General features: G+C 34.1%; 1 protein-coding gene across 4 annotated transcripts; it reads right to left on the bottom strand.

The window, feature by feature from the left end:
• Window positions 1-1,930: 1,930 nt before the first annotated feature.
• LOC123548420 (E3 ubiquitin-protein ligase MYLIP-like) lies at window positions 1,931-25,102 on the bottom strand. 4 transcript variants are annotated; one of them, XM_045335670.2, is made up of 7 exons: window positions 24,901-25,102; window positions 23,151-23,341; window positions 22,268-22,660; window positions 21,728-21,984; window positions 18,209-18,381; window positions 3,780-3,918; window positions 1,931-2,762 (listed from the first exon to the last, which is right to left on the bottom strand). In XM_045335670.2, the coding sequence occupies exons 1-7, from the start codon at window positions 24,985-24,987 to the stop codon at window positions 2,749-2,751; spliced, it is 1,254 nt and encodes a 417-aa protein (XP_045191605.2). In that variant the 5' UTR covers window positions 24,988-25,102; the 3' UTR covers window positions 1,931-2,748. The 4 variants fall into 4 exon arrangements, with proteins under 4 accessions (XP_045191605.2, XP_045191606.2, XP_045191604.2 ...); XM_045335671.2 differs by having other exon boundaries at window positions 3,810-3,918; window positions 24,901-25,101; XM_045335669.2 differs by lacking the exon at window positions 1,931-2,762 and having other exon boundaries at window positions 3,733-3,918.
• Window positions 25,103-25,969: the final 867 nt, after the last annotated feature.

Raw genomic sequence — 25,969 nt, 5'->3', positions numbered from 1 at the left:
TTTCTCTTTTTTATCTTATCTCTGTAATTACTTGATGGATTTGATTCAAACTTGAAATACTTATTCCTCATCATCATCCACATCATTTGACATAAGGGTCATAACTCTGGCACCAATATTTCATGGATTATCTCCCCTTTTCACTTAGATTTTCAGGTTAAAGTTTTTATGCACTTTCACTCTATCTCTGTTATAACTGAATGGATTTGATTCAAACTTAAAATATTTGTTCAACATCACCACCCACATCATATGACACAAGGTGCATAACTCTGGCACCATTTTTATGCCCCCACTTTGCGGGGGGGGGGGGGGCATATAGATTTGCTCTTGTCCCTCCGTCCGTCTGTCCTTCCGAAAATGTTGTGTCGCGCGTAGCTCTGAAAGTATTTGACGTAGAGTCACAAAACTTTACAGGAATGTTGGTCAGCATGTGTAGTTGTGCACCTGGGGTTTTGCGACCGGATTCATTCAGTCATGTAGAAGTTATGGCCCCTGACTTTGTAAAAATTGGTATTTTAATGTTGTGTCATGCCTAGCTCCAAAAGTATATGACCTAGAGTCACAAAACTTTACAGGCATGTTGGTCAGCATGTGTAGTTGTGCACCTGGGGTCTTGCGTCCGGATTCATCCAGACATGTAGGAGTTATGGCCCCTGACTTAGTAAAAAATTGGTTATTTTAATGTTGTGTCGCGCATAGCTCCAAAAGCATTTGACCTAGAATCACCAAAGTTTACAGGAATGTTGGTCAGCATGTGTAGTTGTGCACCTGGGGTTTCGCATCAGGATTCATTCAGTATTGTAGGAGTTCTGGCCCCTGACTAATGTCGTGTAGTGGGGGCATCTGTGTCCCATGGACACATTTCTAGTTTCATGAATTATGCCCCCTTTTTACTTAGAATTTCAGGTTAAAGTTTTGGCGCACTTTCACTCTACCTCTGTTATTACTGAATGAATTTGATTCAAACTTAAAACAGTGGTTCAGCATCATCACCCACATCATATGACACAAGATGCATAACTCTGGCCCAATTTTTCATGAATGATTCCCCTTTTTACTTAGAATTTCAGGTTAAAGTTTTATGCACTTTCACTCTATCTCTGTTATTACTGAATGGATCTGATTCAAACTTAAACAATTGTTCAACATCATTACCCTTATCATATGACACAAGGTGCATAACTCTGGGACCAATTTTTCATGAATTATTTCCCCTTTTTACTTAGAATTTTAGGTTAAAGTTTTGATGCACTTTCACTCTGTCTCTGTTATTACTGAATGGATTTGATTCAAACTTAAAATAGTTGTTTAACATCATCACCCACACCATATGACACAAGGTGCATAACTCTGGCACCAATTTTTCATTCATTATTCCCCCTTTTTACTTAAAATTTTAGCTTAAAGTTTCGATGCACTTTCACTCTGTCTCTGTTATTACTGAATGGATTTCATTCAAACTTAAAATAGTTGTTCAACATCATCACCCACACTATATGACACAAGCTGCATAACTCTGGCACCAATATTTAATGAATTATGCCCCTTTTTGCTTAGGATATACTTATAATTATAGTGTTTTGATACATTTTATCTTTACCTCTCTTATTACTTTAAGTTGATATTTTTGACATAGACTATTGTGCAATATCTTCATCCACAATTGGAGTCATTAAACACTCCAGTGACAGCTCTAGTTTCCTCAGATTTGCCCAGTTTTACTATCCAGCATCGAAATAGTCGAGCGTGCTGTCTCCTGTGACAGCTCTTGTTTAACTAGCTGGCAGCTCACCAACCGGTCTCTCTTCAGTAACAAGACATGCCTCTGACAGAGCTAGTACCTTTGACCTCCCGATTGCAGGGCAGGTGCCTTATCCATTAGGCCACCACAGCTCGGTAAGTATGTGCATTAATGAAAAATTAAGCACACAGACCTAGACATTTATTGAAAAAAGGATTATCTACAAGTATGAAAGGTTTAATTGAAAACTACATTGTGGAATTGTTTCTATACAAGAAAATTATCAGTGGTGCTATTTTCAAATAGAAGTCCATTGTGAAAGTAAACGGGAGGACAAATATATAACTGGCTGAATTTCTTCGGTAACAGTAATGTTTCTTCCAAATATGCAGAACAACCTTAACTTAAGGTCCTTAAGACTTGGCTAAAATGTTGAGCATTATGAAGGTGGGTTTCTGCAAGAGTTAGGTGTATAACATCAGTCGCTATCAAAGAAACTTCAATTTGGTTTACTTCAGGTCTCCTCTTTTTACTTCTGAACAAGTGAAGGATTCCAGTTAAACTTTATATAAATGTAAAGCATGAAGAAGTGTATTTCACACGAGTCTTGTCAGAACTTCCGAGGTCAAGGCCACTTTTGTTTGGGTAACAAGTCCCACAATGGATTGAGCATTACAAATAAAATGCTATTTATCTCGCCTGAGCATAAGGTGCTCCTGGTGAGCTTTTCTGGATCATTGGATGTCTGTCCACAATCTCTGTTAAGAACAACTCCAAAACCACAATCAGTTTCAACTAAAATTCACAGGAGTGTTCTGTAGGTGGTCCAAAACAATTCATGCAGGCTGTGAAACTCTGGTAAGCAATCTAGGACCATGATGACCCACAATTTTTCCAAATTTGTATTCAGCGTCATGATTTCTTCACAGGTGTTGATCTTAATGTTGACTTTGTAAATATTAATCTGCATTATGCGCTCTTGTTTCACAAATTGGCACCACAGATTACCCTACTAACACTGAAATTGGTAAATAAAGGCTACAAGAAAATAACCTAATACACAGTTATGTGCACAATGTTTTGCAGAGTAACTGTATTAATGAAAAGATGTGCTGATAAAACTAATACCTTTTATGGTATGCTATTTAAGGAGATACTGCATTAAAAATCACTCACTGTTGCATTTCATTGTAATAGTTTCATGCATTATTGAAATACATTTCAAGCTATAAAATTTCGCGTACACAGCGCATGTTAAACAAATTTATAATGGGCATCAGTTTTTACAATTTTGTCGTTTGTGTATGGACCATTAAACAGTCTATTAATAAGGGAATAATATATAGAAAAACCATGTTTTAACGTTATTAATGCACGAAAATAGGTTATAATTATGTCTGCAGAATAATTTCACGAGGGAGTAGCCCGAGTGAATTATTCTCTGGACGCATAACTGATTTGAGTGTATTAATTTATGTAAAACACAATTTTGCTATACATTATTTCGATTCTAATATGCTCTTAATATATAAACATCTTTCTTTGTCGCAACGAAAACATATTGACATCATCGCACGTTAACGCAACATCATTTTAGCATAAGCGTGTTTGAACAGAAACAAGCATATTAGAATAGCAGTTAGCAACCAGATTAGTTGGTCCAGCATCGGAATATAATGTAAAGATCTTTGGTTTGATCCTCAAGATCTGATAGAAGACTACATCTGAAATCATTCATTCTCCACTTGGCCAAATCAAATACTTAATGACACGTTGTCCAATTTAAAACTGCAAGCATATTTTTCCATGGCTGGATTGCACTTCAACAGTCTTTTATTTCTACGTCCCATGCACAGAAATGAATATCGCCTCTTAATAATTTAAGGGATTCCAATAAAACTTTACACAAATGTTTAACAAGATAAGGTGTGTCATGCACTAGAGTCAGTCCTGTACCTAAAAGGACAAGGTCAGTAGCGGGGATCTTAATCCTTATCTACAGGCTAGACCCCAACACTTTCAGGGCGTTTCTTACTTGCTTTTGTTTGTTGGACTGGTGCATTACCATTTTTCAACAGTATTTCAGTCAGTTTACAATATCCAGTAGCGTGTTTCTGCACTCTAATCCTGTACCAACTTCTACTCAAGAAGTTACTTCTGCTCCTGACTCTGAGCTGCAAAACAAATTGTTTTTGGCTAAAATGGCTATTTCATGCGGATATGAATTTGTGGATTTCAACATTGGAACATAAAATGAATAGGAATTTTAATAGTTCATAAAGACTAAATTTCGTAGATTGACTCTACCAAAAAAAGCCCCCCACGAATATGACGATTTTACAGTATTGCCCTTGGATGCCGCTCATAGTGGATTTATTTGTTCATACTGGATCACTGGTAAGAAACTAAGCATCAAAATCAAGAACTAAAAGATCAAGACCAGTGATTCAGCATTGAAAAAGCCATTTTCTATTTCCCAAACCACCCTTCTACAAGAGAGTTGCACATAACTTTACACAACTATGATAGGGAATAAACAACAGTTGCAGGTGGACTGTCCCAGTACATTAAAGTTTGATTGCTGAAAGAAAATAACAAAAAAAAAACTGTTTTTTAGTTGTGTTTATTCATTCATTTTTTCACTTTCACAAAAAAATATTGCTATTTCTCTATTATCACATGACAGAATAATTTTAACAAATCCATGAGACAATTATCGTTGGAATTGTTACTGCAGAAAATTGAAGACCACAATTTACACCTTAACTTGAGTTACAAGCATTATTGTTTTAAACAACGGAATCTAGTCATAGAATAAGTTTCACCTACAATATGCACAGTGTCCATTTGCATAATACACATTTTAATACACAGAAATATGTGGTAGACGGCTAGCCAAAAATCTATCAAAAAGTGTTTTAATATAGTGAAAAACTGGAATTTGTATTTTTTACTAGCAGAACTTTACAAAATCCACCTAGGAGAGGTAGACCTCAATTCAACATGAAGCTATGCAAATGGATGAATGCTTATTGTAGGAGAAGATATAGTTGACTGCCAAGACGATATAACTAATGTGCAATACTAAGATAACTATACATATCATCATGTTAAATAAATTTGCAATTTTACATCCATTATGATGAAATTCCTCTAAATTTCACTTCAAATACCTAATGGTACAATGCATTCCTTGTTAACAAAAAATTGAATCAAAAAAGTAGACATGGCAAAACTGTTTTGCTATCAGTCAAGAATATTAGTTTCTATGGTATATGACTCTGCTAATCTACCTTTTTCTGCAAAATTTACTACCATAATACCCGTAATAACGACCCCAGAAGGGGTATGCACATTTTTTTCAGAGGAACTTGGGGGTTGCAAATAATGACTTTGCTTAAAAATTTGGTAGTTTAAGTAGTGCAAGCCTAAATATACAACAATTCTAGAAATTACATCACACTGCCAAATGTTTAATGGATAGATTTAAAATGTAAGTAGCCTGCTTGTCTATAGTAAATCCAAAACAATCCCATTTCTTTTTGCCCTATTAAACAGTCATAATTATGTGCTGTAAATACATACATAATTAACCTTAACAAGCAGGTATACTTAAAAGCCTTCGTACAAGGCAACAGATATATCTCCCAACATTTTAATTATATACAGCTGAATAATAAATTTTATCATGAACCGATACGAATCACTTGTAACGATTTTTTACTCGACGCCAATAAAAACACAAGTTCTTATATGCTTTCATTTGGTGGCAATTCATTAGGTTATCTTTCATGTACACAAAACGTCCTCTCCCCGTTTTCATTGTAGATAACAAAATAAATTTCAGACAAATACAAATGCGGGCCATGATTCATGATACAAATTAATCCAACATCAATCACCTAATCCGTTCATGTTATATGAAACTTGCATTTTTTTATGGTAAACATTTTCAATAACTCATCCATTAAACATTATATAATATGCACTTGATATGCACTTATTATGTGTATGACGATGATTAATAGCATCATGAGATATTGTTTAACGTCAACGTCTATTTTTTTATTATTAAAATGACTCATTCATGAAAAGCACAGAAAAGGTGGCCATTTACTTCATTATCGAGTAAACACACAAAAACTGCTTTTAGAGCATGTTAATATAGTTGGTCTTAACAAAAATTATATAATTTCTTTTTAAAGTATTAAGATATACTGATTACTATTATTAGGCATGAAATACGATTCCGCAGTAAAACAACTGGTAAAAACCAGTACAGAGCAGTGTGACAATGCATTTATCTTACAGGACCAGACTTTCTATAAATTCAATGTGCCTCCATAATTATAAGCTCCAACAGATTTTTTAAAGATAAACAAAAAATATATGCCTAATAAATCATTAAATGGGGGAAAATTCAGTTAAACTTCAGTTACTGTTCTCCAACAAAAAAGTGTTCAAAAACATGGGCCTTTTTCAACATGACAACAAATAAATGTTAACCTAACACAAACGCAGGAGATTTTTATTCTGGCCATTATTAAATGATCAATCTTGCTTTTGGGACTTTACAAAATACCTGACACAGAAAAAATGATGTTTAAACTTTATCAGTGAACTTTGTCTGACAAATTGCCCCACTTTTCTTCAGATACCCGTTCATGTCACATAAATCTGGGACTTTTTAAAAAATGCTTGGCTTTCAGATCTGCAAAAAATGTGATGTTTCAACCAACAAAAGCTTAAACAGGATAGAAAATGGATGACAAATAGGGTGTCAGCTGTGCTGACGACAGCTGTACTTCAAGAATGGGATTACTAAATATTGCAATCCTGTATGTTACAGCAGCATGCCCCGAGATGCACATTCCATTTTCAAATTAAGAATTCATAATTCCTAAAACAAGAAGGAAATGTCAACGAATTATTCAATTTCATGCAGGAATATCACCTAGTTTTGGTAAATGTTTAACAAATTTACCACCGTGCCCTCAGAAACGAGGAACAACTTCCCTGTACATTTTGCAGACTAGGATCCATTCTGTGCAAAACCCACAGAATAACATTGTGTTTAAAATCCATTTGCAATAACTAACAAGCCAAAAAGTTGCCACATTTTACATCGCTTACAGAGCTTACTTCCAAATTGCAAAAAACAAAAACAATAGCAAAAGATTTCTATCTGCACAAGTTAAGCAACACAATGTTATCTTTTGGCTTTAAATTTGAAAAAGTTTTTGTTTTGGCTTTTTTTTTCAAATTTGAAAAGAGAGAACGTAAATCTAGGTGCATGCTGCATAAAAAATCATAGCATAATATTGTTTTCCCTTGCCAATATGACATATCCTAATAAATAAATAGAAATGGAATAGGATTTCATGCACTGCGGCATAAATTCTCAAATGAAATGCAAAAAGAAATGCATTCTATTGCAACATTTTTCTTCAATAAAGATTTATGTACAGTATAAATATCTAAAAGTTAAAATAACAAGAGCACCGCCTTGCGGGTGCTGACGCTCATCTGATTTTTTTTGTGTAATAGAAATATTGTCCTACCCATGATTTTCTAAGTCTAAAAAGGGCCATCATTCTTGCAAAAAGCAGGATAGAGTTATGTTTCTTGATGTACAGTGTCCACTTATGATGGTGAAAAACTGTTGCAAGTTTTAAAGCAAAAGCTTTGATAGTTTATGAGAAAAGTTGACTTAAACATAATACTCAACCAAGAAAATGATTTTCTAAGTCCAAAAGGGGCAATAATTATTGCAAAAATCAGGATGGAGTTACGCTGCTTGCTGTACAGGGTCAGCTTATGATGGTGAACAAGTGTTGCAAGTTTCAAAGCAATAGCTTTGATAGTTTAAGAGAAAAAGTTGACCTAAACATAAAACTTAACCAAGAAATCTGATATTTTCTAAGTCCAAAAGGGGCCATAAATCTTGCAAAAAGCAGGATGGAGTTATGTTTCTTGCTGTACAGGGTCAACTTATGATGGTGAACAAGTGTTGCAAGTTTTAAAGCAATAGCTTTGATAGTTTAGGATAAAAGCTGACCTAAACATAAAACTTAACCAAGAAAACTGATTTTCTAAGTCCAAAAGGGGCAATAAATCTTGCAAAAAGCAAGATGGAGTTATGTTTCTTGCTGTACAGGGTCAGCTTATGATGGTGAACAAGTATTCCAAGTTTCAAAGCAATAGCTTTGACAGTTTGGGAGAAAAATTGACCTAAACATAAAACTTAACCAAGAAATCTGATATTTTCTAAGTACAAAAGGGGCCATAAATCTTGCAAAAAGCAAGATGGAGTTATGTTTCTTGCTATACAGGGTCAGCTTATGATGGTGAACAAGTATTCCAAGTTTCAAAGCAATAGCTTTGATAGTTTAGGAGAAAAGCTGACCTAAACATAAAACTTAACCAGGCAACGCCGACGCAGACGCCGACGCCGACGCCGACAACCGCTCAAGTGATGACAATAACTCATCATTTTTTTTCAAAAAATCAGATGAGCTAAAAATGCTGGCTGAAGGATGATCATCACCTCGGCACAGAAAGTGATTAATACAGACAGCCACTTTCTGTGCCAACGTGATTAGTGTTACGTGACAAAAAGATGAAATAAAAATAAATATTGGGCTTGAAAGGCCCGGATATAAATTACAGGCATAGTTTAAACAAAAGTTGAAACTTAGGGCAAGATACAGGATCTTCACTGAACATGAATAATAAATAAAAAAATTCTACATGATGAATGAAATACAGCCAAACCTCTGTAGAAAGTATGAAGACCACCTTTAAGGACAGCGAAAAGTAAGTTTACATGTATTTGCCATTGATCATTAGCTGCTCAAAAACGCTGCAAAAACATATTAATCAAAAGTTAAACTAGTGGTCTTCCGTGCCAGATAGACTCTGGTGTTTAGCCAAGGTTTGACTGTATTTAGAAACCAAACCAACCAGGAGTTTGAAGAATTTTAAGCCAAATACAAATCATTCTGATGGACTGTATCTCAAAATGTAAATATTGAAGGACCTGCTTGGTTGGTCTGTTAATAAAACAAAGTATTCAAAAGATGAAGCTTACAAATACTACAAAATATATGCTGATTTTGATTTTCTACAATCACAGATACACAATGTTGTTGTATTCTATACTTAACGCAGTCAGTTGAAAACAATAGGGAGGAAAACATGTCTAAAACAAACTTATTTTTTGTGCGTCTCTGAGGACAGAGACTTCAAAAAGTTGATGGAGCTTTTGAAGGAGGATAAAGTTTCCTTCGAAATCAAAGACAAAGGTACAAGGACACATAAGTTCCAGGAGGAGGCGGCCTTCCTTAAGTATATCATACATATTTTGAAAAAAGTTATTTTATAGTTTTTCATGTGTCTGTGTCACAAATGTAACTGTACTGTGCTCTCTCATGACACATTAAAATATTTAACCAAAGTGCATGCGTACACAGTTAAGGACCGACTTTCAAAAATGTTTTTGATGGTTTTTTTTTTTTTTAATTTTCTGTAATATACAGAAAATAAACAATACATAAACATCTTTTAACATGTACTCTTTTTCTATACTGTTTTTACACACAAATACCAGTAGTCTGTACATGTAAATTGACCTTTTGAAACAAATGATTCAAAAACCCATGTTCTATATATAGCACCACACCCATTGCTTTTTACCTAAAATAACATATATCTATTGCACTCTTTGTTTAGCTAAAATACCACAAGGTAACTTTTTCTAACAAAAATATGGCATCTGAAAGAATATTTACAATGTACAATATGAATAATTACAATGTAAAAAATGTGAACCTAATGTACAGTGACTAAAATTCTTTAAAATATGCTCAATACCAAAATTTTTAATTTTTTTTCTTCTAAAAATATAAATAAGGGTCCTTGACATGGAATGTTTATAAATTTTCTGAGTTATACTTAGTTTTAAAAAGTTCAATTCTGAAAATAACTATCAATTAAGGTCATTGAACTTGTCAAGAAAAAAAACTAAGGTGGACCAAACTTGATGTTTGTAAAAAAAAAAATTTAATTCACATATATATATATATATATATATATATATATATATATATATATATATATATATATATAACTAGTAACTTCTGCCATTGTTATTTCTGTACCTGGAAAGTTCAGTATTTAATACCCTGTATTCATCCATCCACTCATGTCATTAATATCACAAAATGAACACACATATGACCATCCATTAACGTACCAACACAAAATTTAAATCATGATTCCGGACACTCGAGCATGTCCATGTACGCCTCTCTTTTCCGTTTATGGCAATGTTTATGACCTGGGCTTTTTGTAGCTGTCTGTAAAGAAATACTTGCACAGGTCGCACCTTTACACTGAATTGTGGGTAAAAAGATCCTCTGAACAGTCTCTATCTGTTTACGACATAGTGGACACTCGGTAAGTCTTTTGGCACATTCAATGCACGTGAGATGACCGCATGGACACAAGGTCGCTGAGATCTCGGCATCTCGACATACACAACAAGTAAACGAGTCCTCTATTCTCTCTAAGGTTTCTTCTAACACCTGAAATTAGAAAATTTGGATGTCTGAATTTTCTTACCATGAACATTACATATTAACGACTTTTCTATATATTTTACTCATTATATATGCTCGTATTATGAACTAACAGCAGTTAATTTGTTTAAATAGATCAGACAAGCATGATGCGAAATGCAAAATTACATACCAGTACTGAGCATACATGATTAAACAGAAAATGCTGATTGACATTGTGGAATCATTACCTTAATGAGAAAGCTCTAAGTTTATTTAAATCACATTTGAAAGTGGGGTGGCTGAGTACCTAGTACTGGCAAGTTAGTTGACGAATATAGGTGGCTGCTAAGGTATTAAGGCCAACCGCAATTCTAAATATATATACAGGCTAAGAGGCACAATCTCTGTGCTTATCAACACTGTTATTTTGATGACTTTAATATAGTGATGGAATATGTTTTATGCTTAATGTGCAACACTAAATAACTTGACTAAACAATGTACAGTAGGCTGTATTAGCTGTATTCAGTTAAAAACAAGAGCTGTCACTAATGGTGACAAAAGCCCCCCACAGCGCCTTGACCTTTGACCTGGTGACCCCAAAGTCAGTAGGGGTCGTGCACTCAATAAGTACTATCAGCATGTTAAGTTTGAAGGTCCTGGGTGCAGTGGTTCGCGAGTAAAGTGCCTTCATGCAAAAAGTTAACATTGTGATGAACGAACGAACTAAGGGACTGACAGTTGAAAACTAATATGCCTCCCTTTGGGGGCATAAAAAAAGTGCTCTTGAACTCTGTATTAAAATGAAGTGTAAAGGTTCAGAATGATTTGGCACCATGATATCAAATTATTTTGCACCATGTCAACATGAAGAAATGTAAAAGAGATTAACCTTTAGCCTGCTAAATTTCTGAAATGGACTGGTCCATCATTCAATTTGTACCATTTACTGGTATTATTTGAAGGGGTGTTCAATGAAAATTTACTGACTGAATAGTGAACAGTGCAAAGATGTGCAGGCATGGTCACAAAGGCAAAATCACTTGCCACCTTTAACAACCTTAACAATCACTGGAAGCAAATCAATTATTCATCTCTGCAGAACCAACGCAAAACAAAACTAAAATATGGATGATACCTATACACTTTTACCGTCAACAAATTTTCAAAGCCCAAAAGGCAGATTAAGTTCAATGTACAAGAGTTTGTTTACCCTGTTCAACTAGTGCAAAGTCCAGTTCTTTATCTTAAAATACACAATTTACTGAACTGCTGAAAAACAACTCAAGTGTCATCGACAAATTACTTGTGACTATCTTTAACAGGTCTTTGAACTACTTAAAAGATAAAGAATACATAAAATAGTCTTACATCCTTATGCGTAATATCTGTTTTTCGGACAACAGCTGTTTTGCAATGTGTCAGCTTTATTTTTTTCAGATAGTTGGAAAAGCAGAGTTTCAGATCAGAGTTAAAAAAAACTCTTACTGGTATACTTGTCTGATAAAATATTTTTCAGTTATAGTATTGAAACTTGTCAAAAATTGTCAATGTTGGACTTCAGCCAAAACATGTCATTTTTAGGTTATGGCAAACAATAAAATACATTGGAAATATTTTGTTCCTTCTCTACTGTCCGTGATTTTGCCATCTATATATAGGACAAATTAACCCTTAGCCTGCTAAATTTCTATAATGGACTGGTCCATCATTCAATTTGGGCAATATCATTTATTATTCGAAGGGGTGTTTACTGAAAATTTACTGACTGAATAGCGAACAGTGCAGACCATGATCAGACTGCACGGATGTGCAGGCTGATCTTGGTCTGCACTGGTCGCAAAGGCAGAATTATTGCCGCCAGCAGGCAAAGGGCTAATTAGTTACTTTTTCACTCTAACATGATACAATGTAACCCTACTTCACAGAGAGAGCGTAACTAGAGATTTTTATGAAAGCTGCTTATAAATATTCAAAGTCTTCCCCTCTCAAGTTTAAAAATACTTGAATATGAGTGCCTCTATACTTTAATATGTCTATATTTGATTTTTATCCTGCTAACCATGTTTTCTTGTTCTTACAGATTAATGTTATGTATATCTTTATCATTAGGTAAAAGAAAGACAGAACAGAAATAAAGGCACACCCTGTACTGATGTTAAATACAGCACAGAAGCTTACTTGTATCTAGGAGAGCTTTCATATTGGAAAATCGATTTTTGCATTCATCCAGCAACTGACACAATTTTCTGGCTTTGTTTACCAAAAGCAGCTGATAAATCTAGGTCAAAGCACTTATAAAGGTTGTTTAAGAAATTAAGATGCAGGTCAACGCAATTTAAAAGGTAGATAATGATGCTATCTAATTTAATGTGTATCTAAGAGTTCATTTTACCTATCTTTAGACATCTTAAACTTTGACAAGAGGCGCATGACAAAAGAATAAATTCGCATGACAAAAGAATAAATTCGGTTAAAATCTTACTAAACTTGCAAGAAGATAAAAATTAGGGCACATTCAACTTAACCGATATATTTTAGATTCATCTAGATAATGACTGGTGACAATAACCAATATAATAGATAACTACTGGTCCTCTGCTGAACAAAATGTGTCACTAGAAAAACTGAAATGTGTTTGTTGTATACAGGTCACTGCTACTGAGAGGGTAATTCACACAAAAAAAACAATGGACGAGCTGGAAAGGAAGTATCTGCCTATATATCCTTTCCGCAGCCTTAACGTACCAAAACGTATTAGCGTCTGATGGCCCTTTCACGCTTCCGTAGAAACAACATTTATTACATGAAACTTATTTTGAAAATATTTCTGAAATGTCTAGGTCTGCAGCTCTCAAATACGGTTATATCTTACATCTGAGGCATATACTGACACTCTCAGACAACATCAAAAATGACATTTTGAGCGATTTGATGAAGTTCCAAAATTATCAATGTACCCTTGGTCTGTTACGGACCCCTGTGGAACTTCTGTTTCTCCAGAGCTCAAATATTTTTTCATAGATTAAAAGCTGACATGCTGTACTAAAGCCCAGGTCATTTCAATTCATAAAGTGCTGAAAATTGGCTCCCCAATAGCAAAAAAAAAAAAAAAAAAAAAGACCCCTGCGCGTGACCCCTGACTATCTACGTATCAAAATGCGGCTTTCGTTTTCAAGTTTAGCATTTCTACTTTCATTTTATTTACTTCCGGAAATAGCTGAAGGTCAAGTGACATCATTTTCTGTGTTGTCAAAAACATACATATGCCTGGCGAGATTGCATAAAATTTAATATGTGCTGGCCGTCCTAAGGTTATTAGAGAAATCATTTTTTATCTAAAAATCAGTGCTTTTTCAACATTTTTAAACACATCTGTATGAAAACTGATGTTTGAGACAAAAATGGCTAAATTAAAATGCATTTTAGGAAATTTGTATATCCTTTCTGCAGCCTTAACGTACTAAAATGTATTAGCGTCTGATGGCCCTTTCACGCTTCCGTAGAAACAACATTAATTTTTTTTTTATTACATGAAAATTATTTTGAAAATATTTCTGAAATGTCTAGGTCTGCAGCTCTCAAATACGGTTATATCTTACATCTGAGGCATATACTGACACTCTCAAACAACATTAAAAATGATATTTTGAGCGATCTGATATAGTTCCAAAATTATCAATGTACCCTTGGTCCGTTACAGACCCCTGAGGAATTTCTGTTTATCCAGAGCTCAAATATTTTTTCATAGATTAAAAGCTGACATGCTGTACTAAAGCCCAGGTCATTTCAATTCGTAATAAAGTGCTGAAAATTGGCTCCCCAACAGCAAAAAAAAAAAAAAAAAAAGAAGTCCGGGCGCATACATTTAGACGGGGTGACCCCTGCGCGTGACCCCTGAATATCTACGAATCAAAATGCGGCTTTCATTTTCAAGTTTAGCATTTCTACTTTCATTATATTTACTTCCGGAAATAGCTGAAAACCGAGTGACATCATTTTCTGTGTTGTCAAAAACATACATATGCCTGGCGAGATTGCATAAATATGTGCTGGCCGTCCTAAGGATATGGAAATCATGGCTCTTTTTGAGGTGTTGTTAACTAGATGTCTAACTGTAATGTCTTATTTTTTGTCGTATTTTTTATGTATTTGTAAAACGCCATTGAAAATGTTTTACGTAAAAATAGGCGTTTAATCAAATAAAACAGTTTCAGTATTGTGAATGTGGTAATAGGTTACAGTCGTGATTCAAGACTGTCACAACTACTTACAATATAACCTCTCTGAATGACTACTCTAAAGTGCAAATACCATTTAAGTCTTTATTCTCAATGGTTTTCACTCTAGAGTGCACTGTGTATCATGTCAGGATTAACATAGGTTATACTGTATCAGACCAATCGTGGATTTCAAATGATTTAATGGGAGTGAAATTTCTTGTGTTTTGGCAAAAAATGCTATTTCGAGGATTTCAACTTCAAATGAATGGGCCCTTTACTTCTTTGCGGAGATTAAATTTTGTGGATTTGCAAAACCATGAAATTGACAAAAATTTGTCATCCAAGAATATAAATGATTTTACAGTACTAAATATAAACAAGGCAAAGAAAAGAAAATGTGACCATTCTTCCGGAAGCTACTTTTTCATACTTTAATATGTACATGTATTATGTAAAACTAGATTTACATCAGTTACTGCGAAATCATTAATATTCATGTGGACTAAATTCCGTGCATTTCGTAGTTGATCAAGCCACAAAATTAAATGCAAATGAAGACATGAAAGTTTGTTTTATTTTATCTACCATAAATTCATGTCTGCATAAAATGTTCTTTTTGGACAAAAAAAAAGTTGTCATTCCCATTTCACAGTACCTGAAAGCTTCTCATGAACAGAAGAATTTTAGGGCAAAGAAGTCCTCTGGGTCATCCATGTTTTATTCAGTATAAAAATGTATCTTTTTAACAGACGTAAATCAAAACCAAACTTATAGATAAAATGGGTCCTATATCTAAATCATAAAGTTTGTAATATACACAAAGTCTGTCCTCTGAATACATTAAACTAATTCGTTAACATTAAATAAGGCAGTTGCCATCAGGGTTAGAAAGTATTCTGTTATACATCGCTGGTTTTGGGTTACACAGTTCAAAGTGATGTTTTCATTGTGAATGTACAAAAGAGACTAAAATAGCCAAGATACCAGACACTATGGCTTTTAAAGCTGATGTCAGACATGAATAAATTACTCAATTTTTTTGTTTTTAATTTCCCCCTTTAACTTCCTAGGCGCAAAAGAAAACAAAAAGAACACCGAAAATATGAAACAGGAAAATAAGAATTTAACAAAATTTCATAAAGAAGTTTCTTTATATATTTTTTTTAATGATTACATAAAGAATAAATTAAGTTTCCTCTTGGCAATGTTTTTCTTATTTAAAGCAGGTATAAAGAGTTATCAAATGCAGTATAAAGCCGCTGATATCATTTTGCAGTACAGAAAAATTTACAAGTTCAATCCATAAATTTGTCATCTTTTGAACAGAAGCCAAAGTTCAGTACATAATCAAGTCAAGGTAGAAAGATCACAATACTTTGCCAAATGTTTGTTAACTAAAGTAAAACACCTACTTTTATAAGCATTATTAATAACATCCTCATATGACCATGATTTTAAGCAGTGGGTGTGTTTTTTTCTAGATTGAAACAAAGCAATGATTCACAAGTAGATCAAATGTCTAGATATGGCATACAAATGCATAATCTTTAACAAAGAAAATGGTCCTCTTAATTACCACAAATTATGAATGAGTCATTTTGGCACATGCTGACTTAGGTTTCTTTAAGCTGATGTAGGGTTATATTATAACTTTTTCATTTTATTACACTGGCAAAACCAAATCAGAAATGTTACGTCGGTCAAATCTCTGCATCGCAATAAAAGCACAGCTCATATCTTGATCAAATTACGTTTAAATTTCCAATGACTAATCTTGTTGCTTTTTTTAGAATGTACAACAACGCATATTAAAGATGATGTTACTCCTGCGTAAAGGAATCCCTGATGTCATAATTTATTTTGATGTCTTTGTGGTAAACAACTCTTATCTCAATTTTTAAAAAGTATCATCTTTCTAAACACATAAACAACTTTTGAATACTTGGCAAATGAGTTGAGGCACTTAAAATGTCCTGAAACTTACATCAGGTTAATAAATAGTTATCTTTGTAACTGCTATTTACATATATCATAAATTATAATAATTGAATACTGCACAGTTTTTCTTTCTTGACTGACTACATTTTATTTTCTAAATAAAACATGAAATGTCATCAAATGTACTAATCTTACTATTATTCTTGCTTCACAGCCTGCATGAAAGGAAACATCCAGTTTTAAATGCAGCAATAACACATGAATACAACCTTGTTGTGGCTTATTAATGGGTTTGGTCCTTTAATGGGACTGCTTGACCAACAGACAGTGCTGTGCCTCACTGATCATTTACTGAACTATGTAGTCTAATAACTGTAAACATTAGCTTTGGTTACTTATATATGTAGTAAAAGTTTCCTAACCAGACCTGGTGTATGTCATAGATTCTAAACAAACTATCCTTTCCAAGTAACATATCAGGTAAACAGCATTAATATGTAATTAAATCTATACAAAGAGACACTGGAGACAAAAATCAATGATAAAAATCTGATTTTTTGCTGTCTCCCATGAGATTGCTTGTGCAAACGTAATTAATTACTTGAAAACACACCCAGCTCCGATTATATGAACACCTGGTCTGTATTGTAGTCCGAAATGTTAGACATGTACATACTCATTTTACCTTCCAATGGTTTTATTTATAGGACTAGAATGTATTGCATCTTGTATGTACTTAAGAAATTTCCAGACATTTTACAGCTATAATGTTTTCAGGTAGTATGTATGTCAAATACACACAGACCTAGAAATGGGCGAATCTACATAGATACCCACCCATTACCTAAAGTTTGATGAATAGAAACAACATTCCTGTGTTGTATCATTGATGTTTTCTAAAATGTTTGTTGTTTGTTTTCTTCACAATTTTATTAATCCTGGGAATGAGAACTTATAAACATTTCTATGACATCAATCAGTTGCTGTTTACATACGATAAAGGAAAACGCTTTCTATTTAGACAGATGACAGATCTGATAGCAACTCAATGACACATTTCTCGGAAATCAATCGAGGACTGTCTCCAATTCAGTGCTTTTGTTTTCAGTATTTACTGACGAAGATCCTTTTAAATTTAGTATTTTCAGCAAACGATTAAAATTATTCCAGAGAATATTTAAAATGAGAAAAGAGATCGTGGTAAAAATATTTGTCCATATCTATTATGAAAAAGTTTATTAAATGAAAAAATACATGATCTATGTTGAAAGAAGATTATTACATATTTGACCACATTTACTTCAAGTAGCTAAAATTCTTTGTTGCTTCAACCCCCTCTCAAACACTTGTCTACCCAAAAATAGCTAGAATTGACAGATTTTCTAAAGAAGTTCATGACTACTGACTGCCACTTGAAAGTAATGTTTTGTTGTTTTAGTAGTTCTGTTTGAAACTTTAACGCTTTTCACATACTGGACTAGACAAATGCAACATAAGGCCTTCGACAGCAGGGGTTTGACTTCATTTTAACACTCAATGTACAAAGTCTGGAAACTTGACTAGGAAAACCTTTTCTGTCTTCATAACCTTAAAAGCACATTGTGTTTTGTTTTTCAGCTGTAAAAAATCAGACCTAAGGGTTACCTGAACTCTTAGAACATTTTATTTTTGCCTCCATTACAGTTTTCTGCTTTAGTTGCAGACACGAACACAAAATTTTTGTAACAAAATAATGGAATTACCTGGCACTTTTCTTCCGCACTGAGAGGCGGGGTATCACAGTCATGGCTATCTTTATCTGAGATCATACTTTCTCCTGTCATTCCTGTCAAAGGCACTGGCTGGTACAACAATCTCCTCGCATGGTCATACGCCTCACGAGATGTGCGCTTGATGTCAAATACATAATCACGACCTGTTGGGAGAAAAAAAAGATAGCAGTAGTAATAAGTAATATAATATGTAACAAAGCACACCTAAGCAGTAATGTTTGTTACCTTTTTATTTAAAAAAATGGTGTGAAAATTTGGGTAAGAGGTTAATTAAGGTAAATGTGTTTGAGTAGTTAACCTTAGTTATAAGTGTTGCTGGATACCATACTAATTTGTTTTCCACAAGTGACTGACAACTTGCCAACATGACCAGAGTTTGACAAAATGCATTTACTGATTTTGTCAGACACCACTTATCTCAAGAGATCAATGCACTGTACTGGTGTACTGGTGAATGTCCAAGATCAAATCTGGAGCTATTTAGATTATACAGTACCTGACCCAACATTAGCCAGTCATTAACCTTGAAATTAGTTGTACACTTGCCAAACAGTACAATGAAATACCAGTTTATTGATCTACAAGTCAAAAGACATAAAATCTGCATAAAAATAGCCCATAGATATTCAATAAGTTAGTGTACAAATGAGGTTAATAAGTAACTGCTATACATTTGTAATACATTTTAATATTCCCCTCCCCAAGGCTATTAATTTCATTAATGAAACCATGTATGTAAACATTATGGATATAAATTGAGCCATGAGAAAACCAACATAGTGGCTTTGCGACCAGCATAGATCCAGACCAGCCTGCGCATACACGCAGTCTGGTCAGGATCCATGCTGATTGCTTTCAAAGCCTATTGCCATTAGAGAAACTGTTAGCGAACAACATGGATCCTGACCAGACTGCGCGGATACGCAGGCTGGTCTGGATCCATGCTGGTCAAAAAGCCACTATGTTGATTTTCTCATGGCGTGGCTCAATTTTCAAATCAAATTTACACTGCTGACAGTTACAAGAAATGACGGGTCACTATGGTTGAAATTTTAACTTAGCTGTAAACATGTTTGACCATTCCAATGCAAATGTTAAACAGAAGATTTATGCGTAATGTTTCCTTATTCCAACATGTCTTTAAATTTTAACATTCAGTCTATTCAAAAGTTAATACAGTTAGTCGCTCTGCCATTTGCGCTACAATTTCATGAAAAAGATCCAAACATTTTGCATGTGGCTCTTAAATTCATGTTTCATGTATTTTAGAAATAAAGTGTATAATTTTTTTTTAGTAAGCATGCCTGGCTGATTTACATACATGTATTAATTAAATATTTTATAAATACATGTAGGAATAAAGTCAAGGTTAAAATTTATTACAATAACTTTCCATGATGAAATATTATTACAATTTCTAAAGAGCATGTGAAATTTGAGGCTGTTGCTCTTAATTTCTTAAGAGGTCAATATTCCATTTTCTCCTTTTTGTGTATTACACCAACAGTATTCAAGTTATGTAATGGCGGGCAGTTCATCTAACTAGTCTTCCTTGACTCAAGCATGTACTAACTTGTTCTCTGTATTAATTAACTTATTATCAATAACTTTCCCTCATAAATCAGAGGCAGAGGCTGATTGATTTCAGACTAAATAACAAGTTGGTATTCCAAGAAACTTGTCCAAAAATATATGCATGTGACATGGAGGTACAGTATTTAGTCATCAGAGTAAGCAGGGGTCAAGTGCAAGGTATAACACTGTATTAAAGAAAATTTTATTCAAATTGTTCGACAATCATTCATATCTATTAATACGTGATCAAAGAAACATCTTCAAGAACAAGACAATATGGGCATTGTGAATATCAACACACACCAGGAAATAGTTGCTTTCTGACGTCAATAATTTTAATGTTAAGAATTTAATGTTTATCTAATTAAGTTCATCTTTCTAACGAAACTTTTATTTAAAGATGTCATGTTTTCGTTTAGCAGCTACTCACTGATCAATAATATAACCACCAATCAAGTTTGAAAGGGGGAATCTGAGGTAATCAAGTGATGCAGACATCAACTTCTGAAAGATTGAAACAGGAAAACAAATATGACCCGCTTTCACTAAATTCTCCTACAATAGATCTATGATAACCAATTTCCTTCTAATAAGGAAGATTAATTGATTAAAATTGGAAATGCAATGACATCATTACTTTATGCAATATTGAACCAATTGGCCAACATACTTTCAAATTGACGATAAACTAAGCAAAGCCAGTACAACCTCTCTCAATACAACATACAGTATTCCCCATAATAAAAGATCTGCCTCACCAATTTTGGGGGTTCTTTGACTTGCAACAATCTACCAATATATTTCATAACCACTTCTTGTGGTCGTTTTTGAGGTTGAAATTTGGGCCCAACCTCCCTCCCAGTGTACGAAATTCAGATTTGAATCCAATAGCCCGTTCGGGCTACCAGATGAAAAAATTTCCAAGCCCGACACCAATTTCACTAGCCCGAACTTTAACACCTTAAAATACATAATTTTTGCACCATATAACATTTTGTTTTACAGACATCTCTATTCATGTTTGAAGTAATAAAAAAGACATACAGTACATGTTTGCCATGTTTTTGAAAAATTTTAACTCTAAATACTCCAGTCCAGATCAGCATCGTCAGAGTCCAAAAACATCGGACATGACACTCCTTGCCAAAACGAAATCTAAACTGTTATGCCCGATTTTTTAGGATCCGCACTCGCCAATTACTGCAACTCGGACTGTTGACAATTTGTAAGATGTAATACCGAGTGCTGAATACACATTTACACACACGCTGATAATATAATTTAAGCTCCGCCTACTGCAGGTACTTGTGAGATTTTCGCGAGAAGTGTGAAAGCTAATCAAATTACCCGTTACGCTAGAGGTGATTGTATTCAGCCAATTAACGCTGCGGTTATGTCTTTGACACTGTGTTTGATTCTCAACACGTGGGAGTACAAAAACCAATAACATTCCATAAGCGTTTCTCAGTCTGGAAAATCACGTTGCAGTACTCGTTTAATTAGCATGTTTTTTTTAAACAAATGAGGAAAATTCGGTAGCCCAGACGGGCTTGTACCTGTGGAAAATCGATAGTCCGAGCTGAAATTTGGTAGCCATGGGCTGTCGGACTACCGTGAATTTCGAACACTGCCCTCCAAGAAGTGCATTTTTACCTACATTTTTTTTACAAAAATTCCTCTAAAAATTATGTAATCCATATCACTCAGTGCACCTGACAATGTACTGGTCATTTTCTTCGCATGTTTATGAAAAATATTGTACTACAAAATTTCTACCTATTTAAGACATAACTGCATGGTTTCCCCTCTTTAAGGGCCTCCATTCCAAAAAAAACCTTGAAAAAAATGAACTTTTAACAGGTAAATACATTTTGTTATACATGTGAAAATGCTTTTTTATCTACTTGAACTTACCTAATGTAGTCTTTTCATTGAAAAGGGACGCCAGCGTTCCTTTCAAATCTCGACTGAACTGCGTAGACACTTCGTTATGCACTGTATCACAGCAAAAGAAGGAATGCATTTCTGTTATACACCTGTACATTGCGTTAGCTACAGACTGTGTTACAAGTCGCAACATAATGTCTCTCTCAGTACCATTGTCATTCATCACTTTTAAAACACAATTTTTCCCAACATGCTCTGCTTTTGTAATAGTTACATATTCCAGTCTGTAGAAGAAAAATATGTCCCAATTAATGCATGTCCCAAAACAGAAAAAAATAGACTAAAATCTTATTAATCAAAATCTGTACAATTAAGTATTTCGAGCAATTTATACTTCTCCAAGAATATAGCTGTGCTACACTGTACAGGAGTACAGTACATGTTGGTGAATTGGCTAAAATGACATCTAAACTGCAAAACTGATTGCTGTCATGGAAAATACCTTAATTTGTAGTTGTATAAAATTTCAAACAAATTTTGTATGTGAAAGTAAGCTGTATCACTTACTTTTCGATCAGTTCCATACTGGCATTGTACAGAAAGACTCCTGTTGGACCAATCCCTACATGTATAGTCTCGCCTCCGTAGTTCACCTCATGATATTCGACCCCATAATTCTGAAGCACTGCCGCCTCTTGCAACAATTTGTACTGTGCCGATTCTTTGCTCAAACCCACCAGGTGAGCGTGAGAATCAACAATTTTATGAATCAGCTCCGGGGTTGGTTCATAGTTATCTGGTAACATAGTCTTATAAAGGTTCATTTGATGTGTTCGTTGATCAAAGTTTCCATGCTCTGCTTGCACTATCAAAGCAAGCATTCTGATCATCTGGTCCTCTAACTCAGCAACCAGTTTCTGACTCTCAAACTCTGCTTTCACTTGTTCATAAAACTGTTGCCTGTGAAAGAATTGAAATCTTATAAGCAATGCATATAAATAGCATTTTAAAAACTACATCGGGGAAAGTATTGCAGTATCACTTTATTTCAGATCAATTACTAGTGCTTCCCTTTTGTTAAGACATTAGAAAAAATTCAATTTAATATATATAAATAGAATGGAAAGCTCTAATGAAAACATTCAGTCAAACGTAAGATCTACAAATCATTAATGTCTCATATCAAGTATAATAATTTTCAAAGGTGACTGTTGAACTGCGAGTTTTTACAAAAAATCTTCATTTACTTCATAGAACTTAGTATCAATTAAGCATGTCTGTTGAAAAAGAAACAGCTAAACTGCCTGAACATGCTGAAAGTATGAAAGTAAACTGGCAGAATTTCAATGAACTGGAACCATTCAATCCTTAATTGGCCAAACAATAATAAAAAAACTATACTAGAAGTTTTACAACAAAACGTTCCTGCAAAAATTCATTGAGTATTTACCTGGTAGCTTGCTGAATCAAGTTATGAGGTGGTACGAAGAATTTCACTTTCAGCTGTAGTCTGTATGGAGGTGGTCCAGCTAGCTGCCTATCTAGGCGATTCCTTAGATTTAACCACAGGTTTTCTCCACCCCTGCCCTTGTAAAGGAGGCCAAAATAATCTTGCTCTACAATGCCCAGGATTCTACATACCTACAATAAACAGTATCATACTATGTCATTCTCTTTAAGTAGAGTTTTTTTTCTTTGATTCCTTATTTATGATTCTATGAATTATCTAATCAATAAAATTGATTTGGTAAATTATAATGTATTGGACAATTACTTCCTAATCATCCAGCTTTATCTGAATAATGAAAACAGTCACTTTTGTCTACTGCCATCCAGGTACAGACAAAGATGTATAATGTGCTATATTTTTCACAATTTTCAAGGGCAAAAATTCTTGCTATTCTTGATACTTAGGTCATTTGTAACTTAAGATGTGCAAAAACTTCAAAAGGGCTTAGCTTACTGAAAATTTTCATCTCAGACAAGACCTGAACCCCTACATTAAAATCAAAGGTTGGCCAACTATAATTGAACTATGGGACAATTTTGTCTTAGAAATGCTACATACTAAGTTTAGCTATTTGTAAGATTTCTAATATTTTGTATATAGTATGGTAGTACAGTACATAGAATCACTGAAACACTTTTTCTAGTACAGACTCCAGTTTATAATATAATTTATATGAGTTTTTTATGACATCTATCCATCAAATACAGTGCTTTAGGGTATAGCGGATAGCTAACTCATTTTTCCTGCATTCCAATTCAAAGAAATGAAAATAGTAAGTTTTTTTTCAGTATATCAGACAGAAAACATCTATTCTTCTTAAAACATGCAGCTTTTCACAGAAATGCATGTATTTTTTCTCTCCACGCCATTGTTTACATATGAGCTGATTTAAGGTGTACAGGATAGCTTTGCTCATTTTTTCCATTAATAGTTTAAAATCCGCATCTTAACAAACTTTCCAAGATTTCTTTAATATAAATCAGAATAATAATGTATTCTCTTTTCAAAAACATTCAGCTTTTTAAATTTCCCTCAAATACTTTTCATTCACTGACGTTTTTTACATATACACTGATTGAGTCTATAGGGGATAGCTTTATTTTACATTTGATGACATATGAAAAATAACACAACAAGCAAATATTTAAAATGTATGACAGAATGTCTGTTTGCATGCCAGGAAAAGAATGATATAAAAATTTATACAATAATTCAAGTCTAAATATAAAATTTATCAATCTATCCTCTATACCCTAAAACCGCTATACACTAAAGCACTGTATCTGATTCTGAAGCCATAGAAACTGGATTTTTTCTTTGTTTTAAACTGAAATGCTTCAATAAATAGATTTGTTACTAAGTGATGAAATAAAAGTTGACTTTGGAAATGATGAAAATGACGAGCAAGTTTACACGTAACTATCTGTTTTGTGATTTCACCATGTTAACATGATAGGTTACAAACTATAACGTTCACCTCCTGGCCAAGGTCAACCACTTTGCGTGCCTTCTTTGTTTCATTTTTAACAATCTAAAATCTTAAAATCCGTCAAGATCGTATGTCTGATACATATTGAATAAAAGAACGCGAAATAAAATCATTCTTTCAAATAAACATTTCATTTTATCAAAATAAATCAATCAAATCTCATCAGCTGAAAAGAAATAAAAGATGGATGTCATTTCTCACCTGGTCCATACATTCTTGGCCTTTTCCTTTCGGATTTACAGCGATATCCAGCACCACTGAGTTCGGCTGAGACACAAAACATTCCATCTTCACATAGTACTATTTTATTTCCAGTAAATATCCCGTATTTGTTAATTTGATGTTTTCTTTAAGACAGCGCATTGTTTTATGCCAATATCGGTCAGGAATGGGTCACATGACTTACTAAATCCTCAGCCAATCAAAACGTAAGAATTAACCTAAAGGCGGGATAACCCATGCAGAACAATAATCGATAATGAGGTACTTTCTATTTTAAGACCGGGGGAAAATTGATAATATTAGTTCAAGAAATGTAACGATGTACAGACGTCACCAAAATCTTCATCCGCTCGGGAATAGCGGACAATTTATTGCTTCGTAATGGCAAAAGTATTTTTCTTTTATTATGGAGAGAGGAATAACATCACAATTTCCTATATTTTGACTATTTTCACTCTATGGTGACTAAGTCTCATTCATCAGATGTTCTCACATTGTCCCAGGACCTTTGATATGTGAGAAATGCCAGAACAAATATTTACAGCTATTATATCCAACCTCGTGGACGTTGCACGTAGAAAGCATGTGTAGCAAACATGAAGTGACATTAGAAAGTATACTTGTCCACGACAACAGTCCCTTTAGCTGGCGACTTTTCAGAGGTCTGTAAAATTACGTATTTAAAAGAAAAATCATGAAAGGTTAAAGTAAGTGCTTTCAGTCTTTGGTATGACGCGACCGGGGATCGAACCCCAGACCTCCCCCACTCAAAGCTTACACACTATAACTAAGCTATTGAGGCGGTAATTTATGTGGAAATAATGTTTGTGTGTGTGTGTGTGCGGGGGGGGGGGGGGGGTATAGCTGAAAAGTGTTACCAAGGCATTTTCACCCCAAAGCCTCAGGCACCGGTAACTGACAACATCAGCTATCATAGACACTTGTAACTGTGACCATCCTACTAGAATTTCCTGCTTGAAGGATAACATGACATTGTTAGGAGTCTTAAGTGATGACCCACTTTTGTTGGGCCAGGATACTACCAATT

This window comes from Mercenaria mercenaria, chromosome 6, assembly GCF_021730395.1.
Source record: "Mercenaria mercenaria strain notata chromosome 6, MADL_Memer_1, whole genome shotgun sequence".
Taxonomy (NCBI): domain Eukaryota; kingdom Metazoa; phylum Mollusca; class Bivalvia; order Venerida; family Veneridae; genus Mercenaria; species Mercenaria mercenaria.
This window is presented reverse-complemented; position numbering and strand designations above follow the sequence as displayed.

Excerpts from the sequence above, each read along its gene's own strand:
- LOC123548420 (XM_053546433.1), bottom strand. The coding sequence starts at position 24,987 with ATGGAATGTTTTGTGTCTCAGCCGAACTCAGTGGTGCTGGATATCGCT. Across the intron at positions 21,985-22,267 it reads AGTATGGAACTGATCGAAAA|ACTGGAATATGTAACTATTA; the intron begins GTAAGTGATACA and ends TTTCTTCTACAG. Across the intron at positions 10,330-18,208 it reads GTGCGGAAGAAAAGTGCCAG|GTGTTAGAAGAAACCTTAGA; the intron begins GTAATTCCATTA and ends TTCTAATTTCAG.